The following is an 18530-nucleotide window of genomic DNA, read 5'->3' on the forward strand; positions in this document are numbered from 1 at the left end:
CTTCTTTGGGCTATATTTAAAGTAATTGTGAGAATTTGAGTTGGGTGCCAGTGGGAGGGAGTTAGGCATCTTCTATGAAATAAGTGAAAAAACAAACAACATGGGAGCCAACGTGCTGGGACCATCTTTAACCCATTTATAGAAAAACATGGTGGGTGGGGGCAGAAGCCAGACCAACATATGTTGGAGAAGAAGACATGGTTGCTTCCAAAGGAGGCTGGGCTGAGGGAAGTCTGTTTGTTTAAGCAGATGGGAAGGAGTCAGAGCGGAGGGGAAGGCAGACCTGAGCACGATGGGGGATAAGGGACGGAGGAAGACCCTAGAGCAGGGAGAGGAGAGCCTGGGGAAGAGCGGGAGTCGTGGGGATGGAGTGCTGGTTAGGGGGTTGCATGGAGACATGCGGGGGGTGCCCGGGGGTAGCTGACCTGCCCTGGCATCCGCCGCTGGCTCCTCACACATGTGTTTGCTCAGGTCTGTGGCCCGTGGCCCACCTGGGGCCTGCATCTTGTCCCAGAGAGAAAACAACAGTGCCAGCCTCTGCCACTGAGCCAGATTTGTACCCAATTCTAAGTTCTCAAGCATGTAAGCTTAATGAAATGATTTTTCTATCTTTGAAATGATGGAGACAGAGAAGGTTTTTTTGTTGTGTTTTTTTTTGCCAAAGCACTGTGTTGCTTGTGGGATCTTAGTTCCCCAACCAGGGACTGAACCCATGCCCTTGGCAATGAAAGCACGAAGTCTTAACCACTGGACCGCTGGGGAATTCCCCAGAGAAGCTGGTTCAGGGACACTTATTATTTCCTCCCATCAAAAAAGAAACAAAAGACAGAGAGAGACATCAATGCTCAATAGTCAGAGTTGCTCCAGGAAGTTGAAAACAAGGAGAAAGTCAGCCCGCTGAAACATTAACATTCACGTCAGTACCAATGGGACAGGGTATAGACACGCAAGTTTGCCTTAAATAGAAAAACAATGGCTCTCAGACCTTTAAACCTGACTGCAACCTGCCCAGATGTATTAATTCAACAAGGAAGGTTGGTCAGCCTAGGAGCATGGTAAAGGGAGAATCAGCCGAGGTAATGGTTGACAGCGGCCACTGAGTTTGTGTAGGGGAGAGAGAGCCTTGACTAACAACTCCCAATACTCCTGTCCAATGGCAAGTCCGTCCCATTGAGGAGATGGGTACACCAGGCTCTCTCAGCCTGATGCTCGTAAACCTTCCCCTCACGCACATGGGTTCTCCATCCCAGCTGAGAATCAGCCCAGGCCAATTAAGTCAGAATCCTCGATGGTGGGGTCTGGGCCTCTGTATCTTTAAAAGCTCCCCCAGATGATTCTGATGTGCGGCCAGCATTGAGAAGCCCTGATCTGACTAGCTGCCCTGGCTCTGACTCCATGCCCACCACTGCCTGTGTTCTCATGGGTCTGCATCGGCCAGTTAAACTGGCATTCTGATTCTGCACATTAATCCAGAGCTTGGTTAATGTGAAGGCTTCACTGAAAGCTGGTTTTCTCTCAATGTGCTGGCGAAATTAAGCCAGCAGGACTGAGGGTCAGCCCCAGAGCCCTGATGAATCCACCGACGTGATGAAATGTTGCTTCCAGAAGCCTCGTGGGTGAGGACACCCTGGGGTATCACCTCACTGGCCAAGAAAACTCAAGTCCAACTTGCTCGCTCCTATATTTTACACAGATAAAGTAATAACCCAAGAAACAAAGGATGGATCCTCAAAATGGCCAAACACAAATTCTCTGAGAGCTGAGCTCTAAAGGATCACATCTATTATCCTTCATGTTTCTTTAGCCCTTTATCCTTTATGCCATGGACATAGTTGATTGCCTACCCGGCATCCATTGCCCACATCTTCTTCCGAACAGAACCCCAGTTTGGTCTGGCTATTTACCCCTCCTCCCTTGAAGACGTATGCCTTAGGCGCACTGGCTCCCCTCAGGTCCTGGGGCACTGTGATTTGCTTAAGTCTAATGCCGTCCCCTTTGCCAGCCTGTGTTCAAGAAAGGACAAGTGGCCCGATCTAGTCAATGAGACACAGGAGCTGGTGTTGTTTAAAGCTTTCTACTGAAGCATAACACACACACAGCAAAGTACACATGTCATGTGTACAGCCTGATAACTGTTCACAGACTGAGAATCCCCGTGTAACCACCACCAGAAAACCCTCTTCTGCCCCCGTCCAGTCCCTGCCCCCTCAAGGATAACCACTATCCTGATTCCCAACAGTGTAGAGTCGTTTCACCCGTTTCATACTTTTTATATAAATGGAATCAAACAGTGTGTATTCTTTGTTTCTGGCCTCTTTTGCTTGCATTAGGTGTGTGTGAGATTCACTCTTATGTGTAGTTGTTAGCTGTTTACTTTTATTGTTGTATCCTACTCCATTATGGAACAAGCCAAATTTATCCATTCTACTGTTGATGAGTATTTGGCTGCCTTCCAGTTCAGGAGTATTACAAATTGCACTGCTATGAACATTTTAGTGCATGTCCGTTGACAGACATGTGTACGCATGTCTGTAGGGTACATATCTAAGAGGAGTTGCTGGGCCAAAAGATATGTGTATGCTCAATGTTAGTAGATACTGCAAACTATTTTCCACAGTGGTTGTACTAATTTACCCCCCGTCTGCAATGCGGGAAAGTTCCATGTCCTTGTTAACACATGTCTGTCTTCATTGGTACCATTTGGTGGGGATATAGAAGAGATTCTAGGAGTTTTGCTGTGGGCTTCAAGTTGATCCTCCTCTTTTAGAGAGCTGTAGAAAGCCAGCCAGTTCTCCCCATGAATATGAACGAGAAGCAATAGCCCAAAGGATTACTAGGGGCCAAGTACATCCAATTGCTACCAAGTAAAAAAAGAAAGGACTTGGTGACATCATTAAGCTGCTGGATCAACAACTCAATCCTTTCCCTTATTGTTTAGGCCGGTTAATTTGGTTTTTCCATTATCTGTATTGGAAAGCATCTTTAGTGTTACCTTCAAAAAGCACTTGAGCCTCACAACATCCTTGCTTCATTTTTCTGATGAACCAATCCTCAGTGAAAGTCAATAGTGTTGGGATTTCAGATGCCCAGCTTCCTGTTTTATCACCCACACCGTGCATTGCCCCCTCTCCTAGCAGGCAGGACAACTGTCATCTCCCATTTTGTGAAAATGACTGTGAGTCCTTTGACGACAGGGCTGCCGTTTTTCAGTGATACCAAGTTATGTAGCTAAGATGCAGATAGACAGACCACCTAACGGAGGGGCCAACCATCTTTTGAAAACAGAGCATTAGCAGCTGTCTCCTTTCTACGCCCTGTTATGAGGAAACTGTCAGCTACACGAAGTGAATCCCTGGTCTTCCAGGGAAGAATGGACTGGTGACTTTTAGTCATAAATCACTAATGAGGAAATGAATATGGTGAGAAGAGCAGGAGAAAAAATTACAGTAGCAAGTTCACCTTCCAGCTAGACAGACGAAGGAGCTGTAACTCTCAGCTTCCCAACTTAGAAACCCAAGCGTATTTCACCTAGGTCTGTAAAGGTACAATCCACTGATATAAAAATTCAGTGGAGCGGTGGAAGATAGTTCAGTGACCTGAAACATCTCCTCACTATAAAACAGTCTTTGTGATTCAGCCTAGCCGCTCTGCCGACCGACACACAAGATTGTAAAGCACTCTGCAGTTAACTTATTCTCAGGCCAGGGGGAGGGGGCAGAAATCATCACTGTCCCCTTCCATCCATAGTGAATTCACGGTCTTCAAGATCCAACTCAACGAATGAAGTTGCTCCTGGAGCAAAGATTCAAATGCTTGAGTAGGACAGGCAACCAAACTGCTCGTGTCACTTCCCCACTTAAACCCTCTGATGGCTTCACTTTAGAATTCTAATGAAACCCATATTCCTTAGTCTTCAAGGTGCTATGTGACTTGGCCCTGCCTCTCTCTGACCATTGTGCTCCAAACATGCTGGTCTTCTGCCTGTTCCTTGAACATACCATGTTATTGTGGCCTCTAGGGGCTTTGCACTTCCTCTTCCTCTTCTGGAACTTTCCTGCCCAGATCATTGTCTAGTGGGCAACTCATTCTTCCCCTCTCAAATATGACCTTCTCAAAAGGCCTTCCTTGACCACCTTCTCTGAAGTAGCGCCCCACCACTCTATCATGTCACCTGGTTTATTATCTTGCTAGCACTCATTGCAGTATGTACTCGCTTGTTAATTACCTATAAGCCCCATGACATCAGGGACCCGTACTGTCAGGTCTCCTAGGGGGCTGAATTAGATAGATTGTGAGGCTCATCTAAAAGCTACTCCATATGATCTTGAGATTACATGCTTTAAAATGGGCTTTCCCACTCAGTAATTTTATGACAAATATATTGGTCAGCAATACATTGCTGATTAGCCCCTGGGAAGCCATTAGGCTTTTGAAAAAAATCTGATGATAAGTGTGATACATGTTCTTCTGAGTACGTACACACATAGGACTTTTAGTCCAGGGTGGATTGTACAAAAATGACTACTACCACTTCAAAGATAGCTGTGCAATACACCTGCCATCCTTAAGCACGGGGTGAGTGAATCGTCACTAGAACCCTCACCTGAAACAAACCTTCTGGTTCAAGCTTCCCATTTTACTGATGAGGAAGCTTGAAGTGCAGAGTTAGCAACTAAGTTTCTCCGGGTCACAGAGCTAGTTAGTAACAAAGTCAGTCTAGGCTCCAGCCTCCAGACCCCTGCAGGGTCCTTTCATCACACCGCAACACAGCAGGTAAGTCCAGCCACTGGCAATGGATACACTTTCCTATCAGAACAGCAAAGCGCAGGGGGGAAGCTGCGGGTGCCCTGCTCGCAGGCAAGGGACTGCAGGTCCTCGCAGCTCTCCCTCTGGCTGCAGGAGAGGGAGACAGAGAGGAACGAAGACAAGTCCAAACCAACAGCTGCTTGGGGTGCTGACACACGGCTTCCGCCAGCATCTTCACCTTGGTGCCGCTCAGCCCTGAGGCCAGCTGCCCCCAGTCCTCAGCACCAGCCCAGCCTCAGAGATCCCCACCGAAGCCCAGGGGCCTGAGTACCCCAGGGGAGAGGCCAAGGCCCTCGCTGCCCACGCTCGAGGGCGAGTGGTGTCTCCCCAAACCAGGTCTCAGCAAGGCCTGAGCGAAGAGCGGCGCGGTAGGCATGGGGGGTGAGGGTGGAGGGGATGACAGGAAGGGAAGGGAGAGAGGGAGGAGCAAAGCAGGGACTGAAGCCCCGCGGGTCCCTGTCTCAGGATTTGAGAACCTCGGCTCAGCTTTCCAGGGAATGGAAAACAGCTCTTCGCCTCGGCTCCCCGGGTCTGTCCTTGACCCCCCGGCGTGCGAGCCAGAGCGAAGCAGCCAAGCCCCGCCGGCCTGCCGCCCCCTCCGCGCCCCTCCCCGGGGCTCGGCGCCCTCCCGGAGGAGAGGGCGGCCGAGGGCAGGACCCCGCCCAGCCCGGGAGCGCAGGCCAGGCCGGGAGCGCAGGCCGGGCCCGGGCGAGCGCGGCGTGGGCGGGGCTGCTTTCCAAAGCCGGGCTCTGCCGCCCCCCGCCCCGCAGTCCGGCCCGCCCCTACCTGTAGTAGCGGTCATCTCTGAAAGGTGTGAGGTCCTCCTTCAGCTCCCGGTACGCCTCCTGGAGCCGCTTGCACAGGTGCTTGAGCTCGCTGCAGAGCGGGGGCTCGAAGGCAGGGTACTCGGCGTCCATGCCCGCGCCGCGCCCGCCGGAGCCGGACGCCGCCGTCCTCGCGAGCCCCGGCGTCCCCTCCTCCCGCCGCTCCGCCCTTTGTATCGCTTCCTTCGCCCCCTCTCTCTTCCCAGCTGCGGGGATCGGGGCCGCCGGCGGGGTGGGACCGAGGGGGAGGTGGGAGGGGGCGCGGAGGAAGGGGGCGCCCGGCGCGCTCAGGGCGCCAGCGCTACGACGCTGGGAGGCGGCCCCAGGGAGGGTGGGGATGGAGGTCCCCGCCCCGCCGAGGGGGGCCTGAGGAGGGGAGGGCGCCGCGCCCATCAGCCGCCGCCCAGCGAGGGGGGAGAAGGAGAGGGCGGGCTGGGGGTGGCGGAGCCCAGCACAAGGTCGTCTGCAGCCCAGGACAAAAATGCAAAGGGCCGCCCTTGCTACTGCTCCTGTTGGGAAAGGGAAGAAACCGGACAGGGGAAGAGAAAGGAAAATGGGGCTTGGGGACGGACCGAGAGCCCTTTCTCGCTGGGAAGGTCAAAGGCTGGCGCGGGGTCTCGCGTTCAGCACCACGGACAGCTCCCGGAATGCTTTTCCTTCTTCCTGGGTTCCCCTTGACCTGATGCAAAAACATTTTAAACGAAACCCATTATGGTTATGTTTTAATGAGTATCTTTTAATGATAAAGGAATGTGTCCAAATGAGATGCCTTTTCCCATACGTTCTATAGCCACCAAAAATAAAAAATAAAGTCTGGGCAAAGGAGTTTCATCCTCTACAAAGCTCAACACTAGTGTGTCAAGTGAAACTCACAAATCAACACGTCTTCCATGAGACTACTTACCCAAAGATGGTGTCATCTCCTCTTGTGAATTTCCCCAATAACAGGTGGAGAAACGGTTGTTCCAGATGATGTCAGTGTGCTTCCACATGAATTCAGGACAGGTTTCCATGTGAGGTTGGTTGTGTGCACAGTAGAGGAGCCTTTACAAATATACGTTTCGGGGGTCCAACTTACCCTATTGAATCTAAATTATAGAATATGGTTCCCAGGAATCTGTATTTTTCAAAGCTCCTCAGGTGAGTCTAATGATCACTCACTTTAGATAGTCTCAGAATTCCTGTATTTCCTGCTACTTTTACCTATGTTCTAATTTCACCCACTCTTCCTTGCTCTTTGTTTTTATCATCATGTTTTATTTCCTCCCTCCCCTTGCATTTTGGAACAACTTTTTTGTCGGCTGGCCAAGCTGTCCACTCAGGTCTTGCAAATATTGCCGTAATTTCTGATCATCCTGCACTGTGCACAGTTAGGCTTTAGTCCTAATTCAATAATGTGAGCATCGTATTTAACCATCTCAGGAGGACAAAGAATGGAGCTAAGACGAGATCTTTCAGGAAAAACACATGCAGATTTGTTTTCTGTAATGCGGTAGAGATTATGAGACCAGCATATGCCATATTTCAATTATTTTATGACTGGCTACAGAGAGCTTATCACTAGGGGAAATATTAACTAACCTCAGAGATACCCCAGAGCACTTAAAAATTCTCCAGGAATCCTCCTCTAGCTTCTCCAGCCTAAGCTTCCCCCCCCACTGCCCCAACTTTGAACTACTGTAGCCCCTAGAGGACAATGCAAGTCTTCTGGCTCTAGCACCGTGGGGTACTCATCTACCTCGTTACTTCTTTTCCCACAAAGAGCTGGAAATGCTAGATAAAATAGCACACATACACCGGTGCGTATACATATGTAACAACTGCGTAAATGTTACACACACTTGAGCCAGGTAGTATACTGTAATTACTTTTCCTCTTCTGTACATTTCCTCTAGAATTAATAATTATATTTTACTGCCTAGTTTTCTATGTACTGATTTTTATTTCAACCTCAGGTCCCCCACCAATTGTCTAATTAATTCCCCTCTTAAGCTATTCAGGCACAAGATGCATTCTATCAGTTTCATCTTTGCGAAATCTCATCTTGGCCTTCTGACCAGCTGTGAACTGGTTGTCCTATGCCTGGTGCATAGCTGTCATCTAAGCCATCTCTTTACCATCAACCTGGGAATTCTCTCCCCTCTGTTCTTTGGATCCAATGTCTCTCTCTTTATTGGAGGAACATATCTTCTAGAAGACATCTGAGAAAGGAGCCATGGAATGCAATTTTTTGAGGTCTTAAATGTAGAAAAATGTCATTCGTTTACCCTTACACTTTCTTGATAGTGTAGCTAGGGACAGAACTCTAGGTTGGAAATAATTTTCCCTCTAAATTTTGAAGGCATTTCTCCATTGTCTTTCAGATTCCAATGTTTCTACTGAGAAGTCTGAAGCCATGAGCAATCCTGATCCTTTTTATATAATTTTTTTTCTCTCTGAAAGCATATAGAAGCTTCATTTTGTTCATAGTATGTTGACATTTCAAGATTATGTGGGGCTGTTCTTATCCATTGGACTGGACTTTTAGAGCAATTTTTTCCGCTAGCAATCCAAGTACTTCAGTTTGGGGAAATTTTCTTGATTGTTTCCTTGATAATGTTCTTCCCTCTGTTTTATTTATTCTTTCTTTCTGAACTCCCATTAGTTGGAAGTGGTCATGCCGAACTGTTCCTCTAATTTCTTTACCAGTTTTCATTTCTTTTTCTATTTATTCTGCTTTTATTCAACATTGTATTCCAATCTTTCTGTTAAGATTTTTGTTTCTATCAATACTATGATTCTTTTAATTTCTAAGAGCTTTGATTAGTTCACTGAATATTACTTCTTAAAGAACATCCTATTCTTGTTTCACGGATGTAATGTTTTCCCTCCCTCCTCTACTCTCCTCCCTCCTCCTCCTCCCCCTTCTTCTTCTTCCTTCTCCTTCTCCTCCTTATCTTTCTCTCTCTCCCTCATTCTCTCTCAATATTAACGATAGTTTAAAAATATGTCCTTCCCCTTTTATAATCCACTTTCTCCAAGTTGCTCTTTACTCCTTGGTTGTGTCTCTATCTTTCATATTAGAAGTTTTCTTCAGATGTCCAGTGATTTGGTTTAAGGCTCCCATTTAAGAGTGGAACACTAACATGTTTGGAAGCTGTGTGTGTGTATTTATGGAGGGAGGGGGCTTTGCTGTACATAATATGGCTGAGGTATTTCCTTGACGCACTCCTGATGTCAATATGGTTAGGTTTCCTCTGAGATTGGAATCCGAAGGGCACCCTTTTGTACTGTGACTGCACAACTTCTCCCACCAAGGAACAGAATCCATTTCCTCTCACCTTGAATCTGGGCTGGTTCTGTAATTTGCTTGGACAAGTAAAATGAGTTGGGAGTTACACTGAATGTCTTCTGGCTGTAGGCTCAAGAAGTGTTGTACCTTCTGTTTTCAGCCTCTTGAAAGCCAGCCTGTGTACGCCAGTCTGAGCTTTCCTGCTGGAGAGAACCTGTGGAGAGAGACCTAGAAGATGTGAACTACAGAGAGAAGACCTGAGATGCTCCTGCTAACAGCCAGCACCAGCTGCCAGACGTGTGAGCAAGGCCGTCTTGAACGTTCCAGCCCCAGCCCAGCTCTCAACTCAAGGCAGCCACGTGAGTAACACCAATGCTCAACATATGGAGAAGAAATGCCCACCTAAGCCCAGAGAGAATCATGACAAAATCATGATATGTTGATGTTTTGAGATAGTTCATTTTGCCACAACAGAAAACTAACACAATCAATCCCGTCTTGTAGAGAAGGATTCTTTCATTTCTTACTGGAAGGTGAAGGTCTGGGTGCCAGTATTCTGGGAGCAGAATGGAGGAGGAAGGATGGGGAGGGTCCTTATGCATTTAATGTTCATATTTACTTCATCCTCCTTGTTTTGGCAATCAATTGCTGTGCTGCAAAATTAGTGGCTTAAAATAAGTCATATATTTACTCACAATATTGCAATTTGAGCAAAGCTTAGCAAAGACAGTTTGTGCTTGTTCCATATGACATCAGCCAGGGTGGCTCCTCCAGCTGGAGGATCCAGTTCCATGATGGTTCACTCACATGGCTGGCCATCTGATGCTGGGAGCTCAGCTGAGCTGCTGGCAAAGGGCCTGACTCTCTTCCACATAGGCCTCTCCATGAAGCTGCTTGGGCTTCCTCACAGTATGGCAGTAGGTTCTCAGAAGGAGATAGTGTAGGCAGACAGGCCTTCTTAATGCCAGTGCTTGTAAGTCCCAGGACAGCACTTTCTCTGTATCCTACAGGTTGAAGCAGTAGAGACCCAGCCCAGATTAATGGAATTAACAGGACTCAACCTCTTGATGGGAGCTGCTTCATGCCCATATAGGGAGGAGGGGAACTGTTTGGGGCTATCTTTGAAGGTTAGCTTCTATACCCCTGTTTTCAGCACAGTTTCCCTGCCTGTGATTTTGCCCAGTATGTCCCAGTCCAGATACCCTCAATTTCATAGTCTCTAGGGAATCAACCTCTAGTTTCCCACCAATGTCGGGGAATGGAAGTTGCCTACTGGCACAGAGTGGAGATAGATTTGGGAATTTAACTGCTTATCAGACATTCAATCTATCTTCCTGTTGTTGTTTTTTTTAAGTGAGGCATAACATACATAACATTATGCAATTTTAAGTGTATACATTATCCAACTTTTACATATATATTCATCCATGTAACCACTACGAACATGAAGATACAGGACATTTCCAACCCTCCAGAAGGCTCTGTCTTGTCTTTTCCCTGCCACTTCTTCTTCCAGTGGTAACCACTATTCTGGCTTCTATCATTATAAATATATTTTGCCTATTTTTGAATATTATATAGAATCATACAGTATGCATTCTTCTGCTTGACTTTTGTAAGCTGAATATTATGTTGTATTTTTAAATGTTGTTTCATGCAGTGTTTTGTGGTTTTGGTTTCTTTGTTTTTGCTATATAGCATGCCAGTATATAGATACAGCATAATTTATCCGTTTTTGGTTATTCTGATTATGAACTTTCTTGTACACTTTTTGGGAGGGGCGTAAGCACTCATTTTACTTGGGTTTATACCTAGTGAAATCACTGGGTTATAGATTACACATATATTTGGCTTTAGTAGACATGGTCAAACTGTTTTCCAAAGTGACTGTGACATTTTACATTCCCACCAACAAGGTGCAGGAGCTCCAGTTGCACCATGTCCTTACTACTCTCGATTTCATCGAGATTTTTACTTGTAGCTATTCTAGTGGTCTGCAGTGATCCATCATGATTTTTGCCCCATCTTCACTCTCACTTTTTTTTTTTTTGGCTGCGTTGGGTCTTCGTTGCTGCGCGCGGGCTTTCTCTAGTTGCCGCGAGAGGGGGCTACTCTTCGTTGCGGTGCGTGGGCTTCTCATTGCGGTGGCTTCTCTTGTTGCGGAGCACGGGCTCTAGGTGCGCAGGCTCAGCAGTTGTGGCTCACGGGCTCTAGAGCGCAGGCTCAGTAGTTGTGGCGCAAGGGCTTAGTTGCTCCGTGGCATGTGGGATCTTCCTGGACCAGGGCTCGAACCCATGTCCCCTGCATTGGCAGGCGGATTCTTAACAACTGTGCCACCAGGGAAGCCCCTTCACTCTCACTTCTAAAGAAGGTGATTCTGCTGCTAGTTCCCAAAATGCTTGAGGAATCTATGGTGCAGATTGTGTTGTTTTCTGGCTTTCCTCATTGCAGGCTAAGGATATAAGGCTTTCCATATCTGCTCATTTGCTTTATGATTTGCAAAATTTTGTTGTTATTATCTTCTCCCCCATTCTTCCTGTCCTTGAGGGTGTATTAATTTTTTTTTAAATCCCTTTACTGTTGTTTTAGTGGAGTTTCAGGGGTTTTGTGAGGTTTTTAGCAAAAGTAATGTATGTTCAGTCCTCCACCTTCATGTTTTGGACCATGTCTTATTAACGATATTATGCTGGTGCTCAGCTCAGATAGGTACTTAATACATGTTTGTTGAATGCCCTCAAATTATCCCTTCTACACTTTCACTTGTTAAAAGGACCATTATCTTATTGTGATGCTCTTATGCAACTGCAAAAAAGCTAGAATGTTCATTCAATGGCGGCTAAGAGCACAGGTTCTAATCAGAAAGATGAGTGACTCTACCACTTTTTTAGCAATGTGAGTTTGGGCTGAATACTTAATATCTCTAAGTTTTGGTCCCTTTCATGTGTACAAAAAGAATGATAATGCAGGCTGCCTCATGAGTTTGTGGGAAAGATTATGTAGAGCACTTAATACACGCCTGGTCCACAGTAAATTCTCATTAATGGGTTAACTCCCCTGGAGCATTTACATATTTCCTCCCCTCAAGAGTACTGATATCCATTCTTTCTCATTATAGAAACTTATATAACACACAGAAGCTTAGCTAAGAAAATGAAAATCATCCATATATTCACCACTGACAATCACTGTAAACATTTTAAAATACTTCTCTTACAATACATGTAATACATTAAATTACTGCCCAAGTCCCTTTAGTGATTGCCCCAATGTTCAATTTTTTTTTTTTGGCCAAGCCATGCGGCTTGCGGGATCTTGGTTCCCGGACCTGGGCCCTCGGTGAAAGCACAGAGTCCTCACCACTGGACCACCAGGGAACTCCCCCAATGTTCAATTATTATTATTTTGTTGTTGTTGTTTAACTTTTTTTGGGTTTATTTATTTATTTATTTATGGCTGTGTTGGGTCATTGTTTCTGTGCGAGGGCTTTCTCTAGTTGCGGCAAGTGGGGGCCACTCTTCATCGCGGTGCGCGGGCCTCTCACCGTCGCGGCCTCTCTTGTTGCGGAGCACAGGCTCCAGACGCGCAGGCTCAGTAGTTGTGGCTCACGGGCCTAGTCGCTCCGCGGCATGTGGGATCTTCCCAGACCAGGGCTCGAACCCGTGTCCCCTGCATTGGCAGGCAGATTCTCAACCACTGCGACACCAGGGAAGGCCCCCAATGTTCAATTTTTAAAGATCAAGATGTTAATGACATTTTGAAAAGATTTGAAGCCAGCAACTTTTTATACCTTTTCTAAGTGAAATACATTGTTCATTTACACGAAATTTGACTGAATATACAGTTTGTAAATCTGTTTTTGATGCCTCTTTAAAAGGTGTTGGTAGCAAAAGAGGAGAAATACCCCTTAAAGTTAATCCTTTGCAGCCCTGTCTTTTGAAATATGAAATCATGAGACCTCAGAGTGAACTGCATTTTATACAGGGTTCCTTATGGTTACTGGCTTGTTTATTTGTGGATTCGATTTTAAAGGGCATTGTTTCTTCTGAGAACATAAAGAGACTCTGCAAAGAATCATCAAATCAAAACTACTCTTCAGATCATTTTCATCCTCTGAGTGAAATACAATAGGAGAGCCATAAGAAAATCTAACTGGAAGATGCGATGCAGAGGACTATAAATGTGGCCGGTGTAATTTATTATTGCTCAGTCACAAACAGCAACACGCAATTCTTTCTCTGCTCCTCAAAGAAACCACACAGTAAGTTTCTTGTTTTTCTGGCTCTGAGTTGAGATATTCCCTGGATACACTGTTAATGGTAGTTTTTTTTTTTTTTTGAATTATTTATTTTTGGCTGCGTTGGGTCTTCGTTGCTGCGCGTGGGCTTTCTCTAGTTGCGGTAAGCGGGGGCTACTTTTTGTCGCGGTGCACGGGCTTCTCACTGCGGTGGCTTCTCTTGTTGCGGAGCACGGGCTCTAGGCACACGGGCTCAGTAGTTGTGGCACGTGGGCTTCAGTAGTTGTGGCTCGCGGGCTCTAGAGCGCAGGCTCAGTAGTTGTGGTGCACGGGCCTAGTTGCTCCGCGGCATGTGGGATCTTCCTGGACCAGGGCTCAAACCCGTGTCCCCTGCATTGGCAGGTAGATTCTTAACCACTGCGCCACCAGGGAAGCCCCAATGGTAGTTTTATTACCAACAACTATCATAATAGACCCATTTCATATTGTGTGCTAGACACTGTGATAAGCACGTGACGGCACTGTCTCACTCAGTTATCTCAACAGTTTTATGAGGTGGTGCATTAGGTTCTCCAAAGAAATAGAAACAACAGGAACCAACAGAATATATGTATTTATTATGAGGAATTGGCTCATGTGATTACGGAGGCTGAGAACTCCCACGATGGCCTTCTGCAAGCTGGAGACCTGGGAAAGCTGCTGGTGTAATTCCAGTCCAAGTCCAAAGGCCTAAGAACCAGGAAAGCCTATGGTGTAAGTCCCAGTCTGAGGACCACAAAAGATGAGAGGTCCCAGCTCAAACAGTGAGGCAGATAAAAAGTGGGTCAATTCCTTCTTTCTCTGACTTTTGTCCTATTCAGGCCCTCAGTGGGTTGGATGATACCCACCCACGTTGGGAAGGGGGCAATTTACTTTACTGAGTCCACCAATTCAAGGGCTAATCTCATCCAGAAACATTCTCATAGACACATTCAGAAATAATGTTTGATCTGGGCACCCGATGGCCAGTCGACTTGACACATAAAATTAACCGTCATAGGTGGCTACTATTATTATTGACATTTTGAAGTCACCGAAGCTTAGAGGGACTGAGTATCTGCTCCTAATTCCACAGCAAGTAACAGGAGCTGTATTTGATCCCAGATGCATCTGACTGCAGAGACTTCACTTTTACTCAATACGTGGTACAGCCTCTACTGAGGCACCCCACTGAAGACCAGTTGTATTTGGAGAATGAGCTACTACAGCTCCATTAAGAAACAGCTCTGTTTCCCTGATTTCATATAGCATCATCACACAACCCACTGAAAATACACCCTATATTTAAGGACAAGTGAGGCTAAAATGTTTAGAGTCCTGTTACAGTTGTGATAGTAATAATCATGCATGCATATTCCTCTGCCAATCTCATGCCAGTGCCTCCCACTGACCAAACAAACCTGATAGGAAGCCCGGGATCAAGGTTGCTGAGTGATGCAGTCCATCGGTGTCAGTCTCCTGGGACTCAGAACTAGACAGAGAAAGCACAGGATCTGGGGAGGAGAGCAAAGAGAGAGTCATCAGCACACACTGCTCATAGACTTTTCCTCTGAGGTCAGTGAATGCTTGATGGTAGAGAGTAAATATGACTTACAAGAATAAAATCCAGCCCCAGGACTAGCTTTGGCTCAGAGGGAAGGTCAGTAGCTGAGCCAGGACAGCACTGAGAGGTCACAGGGACAGCGGTTGTTACATTTCTTGAATGTTTTTGGTTTTTATGTTAATTAAAATCTGTTCTTATCTTTGTATTCTTTTTTTTAATTTTTCCAATGTCTGAAGATGTATATTTTGCTAATTTCCAGTTTTTGTTCTTATGTAAAAATAAGCATTTAAGGCTACAAATGTAACTCCAAGTACAGTTTTCATGGCATTTTATTTCGATTCATTACCATACAGTTCTTCTCTAGTCTCTGGATTACTTAGAATGCATTTCAAAATTTCAAATATCTGGACCATTTTGTCTCTTTATATTGATTTATACCTTAAGTGCATTGTGTTCCAGAAACATAGTCTATATGGTACTGATTCTTTGAATTTTGTTGATACTTGCTTTATGGTCTCCTATGTGATCAATTTTTATAAATGTTCCACTTCTGTTTCAAAAGATTTTGTATGCTCTAGTTGTTGGGTGCCAAGTTTTACTTATGTCCATGAGCTTAGGCTTTTGAGTGTTAGATCCATCTACAATGAAAAGAACTATGTTGTAAGCTCCCACCACAATGGTGGATTTGTCAATGAATCCCTGTAGTTCCATCAGTTTTTGCTTTATATATATTTTTGAGGCTATTTAAAAACCTTCATTATGGAAATTTTCACACATACTCAAAAAGAGTCTAGTTTAATGAATTCCCTTACTCACTCCTCATCCACGTATCCATCATCTCTCGCCCAGCCTGAGTTACCAGTGCCATTCTTGTTTCATCTGATCTCCCTACCATTTTTGCTGTTGGGATATATTAAAGCAAATCCCTGATACGTTTTTACTTCAGTATTTTTCTCTCATAAGGACTTACAACATATAAACAAAGTGTGTTGCACCTACAAGGAAAGAACTGCTTGACCTTAGTGAGCTGAACCTCCATGGTTTTCAGGTTTTCGTTTGGGAAGCTGACCCCTTCTCTAGTTCAGTCTTTCCCGGTAAACAGAGTCAAGGTGAGGGAGCTGCAGTGATGTCCTGTATTCAGTGGGTGCTCAGTAAGTGTTTGTGGCAACTACCTACCCACTGAGACCTTTAGGAATGGTCTTGGGAAGTCTGGCTTGCTCAACAGCTAGCAATCCTCAAGGGTAACATACTTTGGAAAGGCCCCAAAGTCTTGATATTATCCTTGTCCTTTTCCTGTCATGCTGAGCACTTGGTAGAGGCTAAGCGGGGCTCTTGGCAGTTTTGGGAAACGGGATTATTAGGGTGAAAGAGCTGACTCTTTCAAATGCCACCTTTAGGCAAATCAGGCTTGCAGCCAAACTTTTCAATTTACACTGGAATTTTGCTGGATGAGAATTTTGCTTATGATGAGTGGTCTCACAGATGGGTCTCAGATTAAGTCCTGTTTATTATAGAGATTTTATGTATACTGAACACCCACCCTGTTCCAGGTACTTTACAAGGCACTGGGCACTCTCATGGGGTCCGCAGTGTAGACAGGACATGAACTGTTATATATTCATCCTAACCCACGTGTGAGTACAATGGGACATGTGCTCTGAAGGAACTTAACAAAATACTTGATCTAGAATGGGGCAAGGGAAGGCTTCACTGCAAACATGGTCTTGAAAGAGCTCTGAAGGGTGAGCTGAGTTAAACATGAAGCTGGGCGGATAAGGGAAGGTGTGGCAGGCAGTGAGATGAGCTTGGGCAAGGGCCAGCGTGGTAAGAAGCGTGCGGAGAGGCACTGGGTTCTGGAACACAGAGCAGGGGGGGGTGAGTGTTGAGAGCTGAGGCTGGAAGAGTAGTCAGAAGCAGGTAAGGGGTTTGGTTTTCATCCTAATGATAAGGATGGTGACGCAGCGTTCCAAGCACTTCACGTTGCTAACTCATTTAATCCTGAAAACTACCCTATCCAGTGGGCACTGTAGTATCCTCTTTCTGCAGGCGGGGAAACAGATCCCGAGCTGCTGTGTAATCTTGCCCTAAGTTATCCAGCTAGTGGGCAACACACCCAAGCAGGCTGGATCTAGAGGTGACGCCTCTCACCACCACGCCTGACCACTGTTAGGGGATCTTAAGCTGAGAAATGATATAACAACACGGATTAAAAAAAAAAAAATCACCCTGGTTACTGAGTTGAGAGTGGTCCAGGGGAAGAAGCCAGAAGACCATTTAGGAGGCTCCAGAAGTCTAGGTGGAAGGTCACGAGGGCTTCCACAGGGTCGAGGTTGCAGAGGTGGAGTAGTGGGAGGGCTCCAGAGCCCTGGAAGGAGAGGTGGATGGGACCTGGAGGTGTATCATCGTGGGAGGAGGAGGAGAGGAGCGCACCAGGCTGGCTGCACAGCTGGGAGCCCTTCTACTGGGTTCCAGAACACTAAGGCCTTGAGCGTACAGGATGAGCTGAGCTGGGAGAGGAGGGATTCAGCAGAGTCTCGCTGGGACCATACACGCTGTGAGGCAGGGCTGGGCTTATTTTATTCACCCTGGGATTTCCTGTCTCAACAGGAATCATGGTGACTGGCATGTAGTAGGCACTTCATTAATATTTGCTGAATTAATGGAAGAATAAAAAAAATCTATGTCTTGAACCCACCAGCTGAATAACTTCTGGTGAAGCACTTAGCCTCCTTAGATCCAACAACCCCTACATTGCCATGCGATCTGAGGCCGGGTTTGCTCTGTATTCTGAAAAACAACGCACACAAGTGACATACTGGAGTCGGCTCGTACTGGCTCATGATGGTTCTATTTTCAGGAATCTTGAGACCTTATTGTTAAACCCAGTCACTTATTAAACATTAAGTTGCTACTTACTGCGCATTTCTTTCTAACTCCACATTCGATGACACGTTGGTTGCTTGAAATTGGCTCTGGTGGGAATATTTACATCATGAAAATCAGCAAAAAGCCATAAATCAGGAATTAACTTGGTTTTGTTTATTGCTTCAAGTGTAAGCTCTAGACTTAAGAAAGTCATAGAGACAATGTTGATAATGCAGTTTAACTTGAAAAATGTATCATGTCAGTAGCCATTACACTGTGAGTAGCACCAAAAAATTGAGGAAATTTTCTTCCAGTATTCAGAAATTATGATCTGATTTATCACAGAAATTGCTCACATCATTAATGTCCCGGTAAAGTTCTGGCGATGCACTGAACACACATCTTTGTTGTTTCACATTTGTCTTGCTCATAAATGTAAGTGAAGGTGTCAACCAACATTCATGTCAGAACTACACTCGTTTGTCAGCTGTAATCATAGGTTGGCTATGGATACAAGTGTTTGGCAAAAATCAACAGAAGCATTCCATGAGACCCAAATGGCTATACGGAATTATAATACAGCATTGTACATTTTATTATTTGTAATTGTGTGCTATGCATTCTTTATATCATGGCAATTTATAATGCTTATGTAGGTATATTTATGCATTCAGGATTTTGTTTGTGTCTGAGTTGTGCCTGTTGTGTTAAACCTTTGCCAGCAGGTCACGGCACTCAACCCTGAGCTGAAAGTACTCTTCTCTGAGAGAGGGTATCTGGAAGGAGACAAGGCCCAAGCACCAGAGGACCTGCAGGGGCAGAGGGGCAGATAACCGTGTTCGTCCAGCAGCAGGACACGGGCAGGCTGGATGATTTAAAAAGGAGTATGGAAAAGTCGGAGTTCTGATAAAGCTGTCAGTGACAGTTGATACGTACCACCCCTTCTAC

General features: G+C 45.8%; 1 protein-coding gene across 1 annotated transcript in view; it reads right to left on the reverse strand.

Moving 5' to 3' along the window:
- The window catches only part of TMEM181 (transmembrane protein 181), a 72459-nt gene extending 66736 nt beyond the window's left edge, over positions 1-5723 (reverse strand). Inside the window, exon 1 of the mRNA XM_036871001.1 lies at positions 5593-5723. Coding sequence (XP_036726896.1) covers positions 5593-5723 — 131 coding nt within the window. The remainder of the gene's footprint in view (positions 1-5592) is intronic.
- Between the last annotated feature and the right edge of the window lie 12807 nt (positions 5724-18530).

The sequence above is a fragment of the Balaenoptera musculus genome, chromosome 12 (genome assembly GCF_009873245.2).
Source record: "Balaenoptera musculus isolate JJ_BM4_2016_0621 chromosome 12, mBalMus1.pri.v3, whole genome shotgun sequence".
NCBI lineage: Eukaryota > Metazoa > Chordata > Mammalia > Artiodactyla > Balaenopteridae > Balaenoptera > Balaenoptera musculus.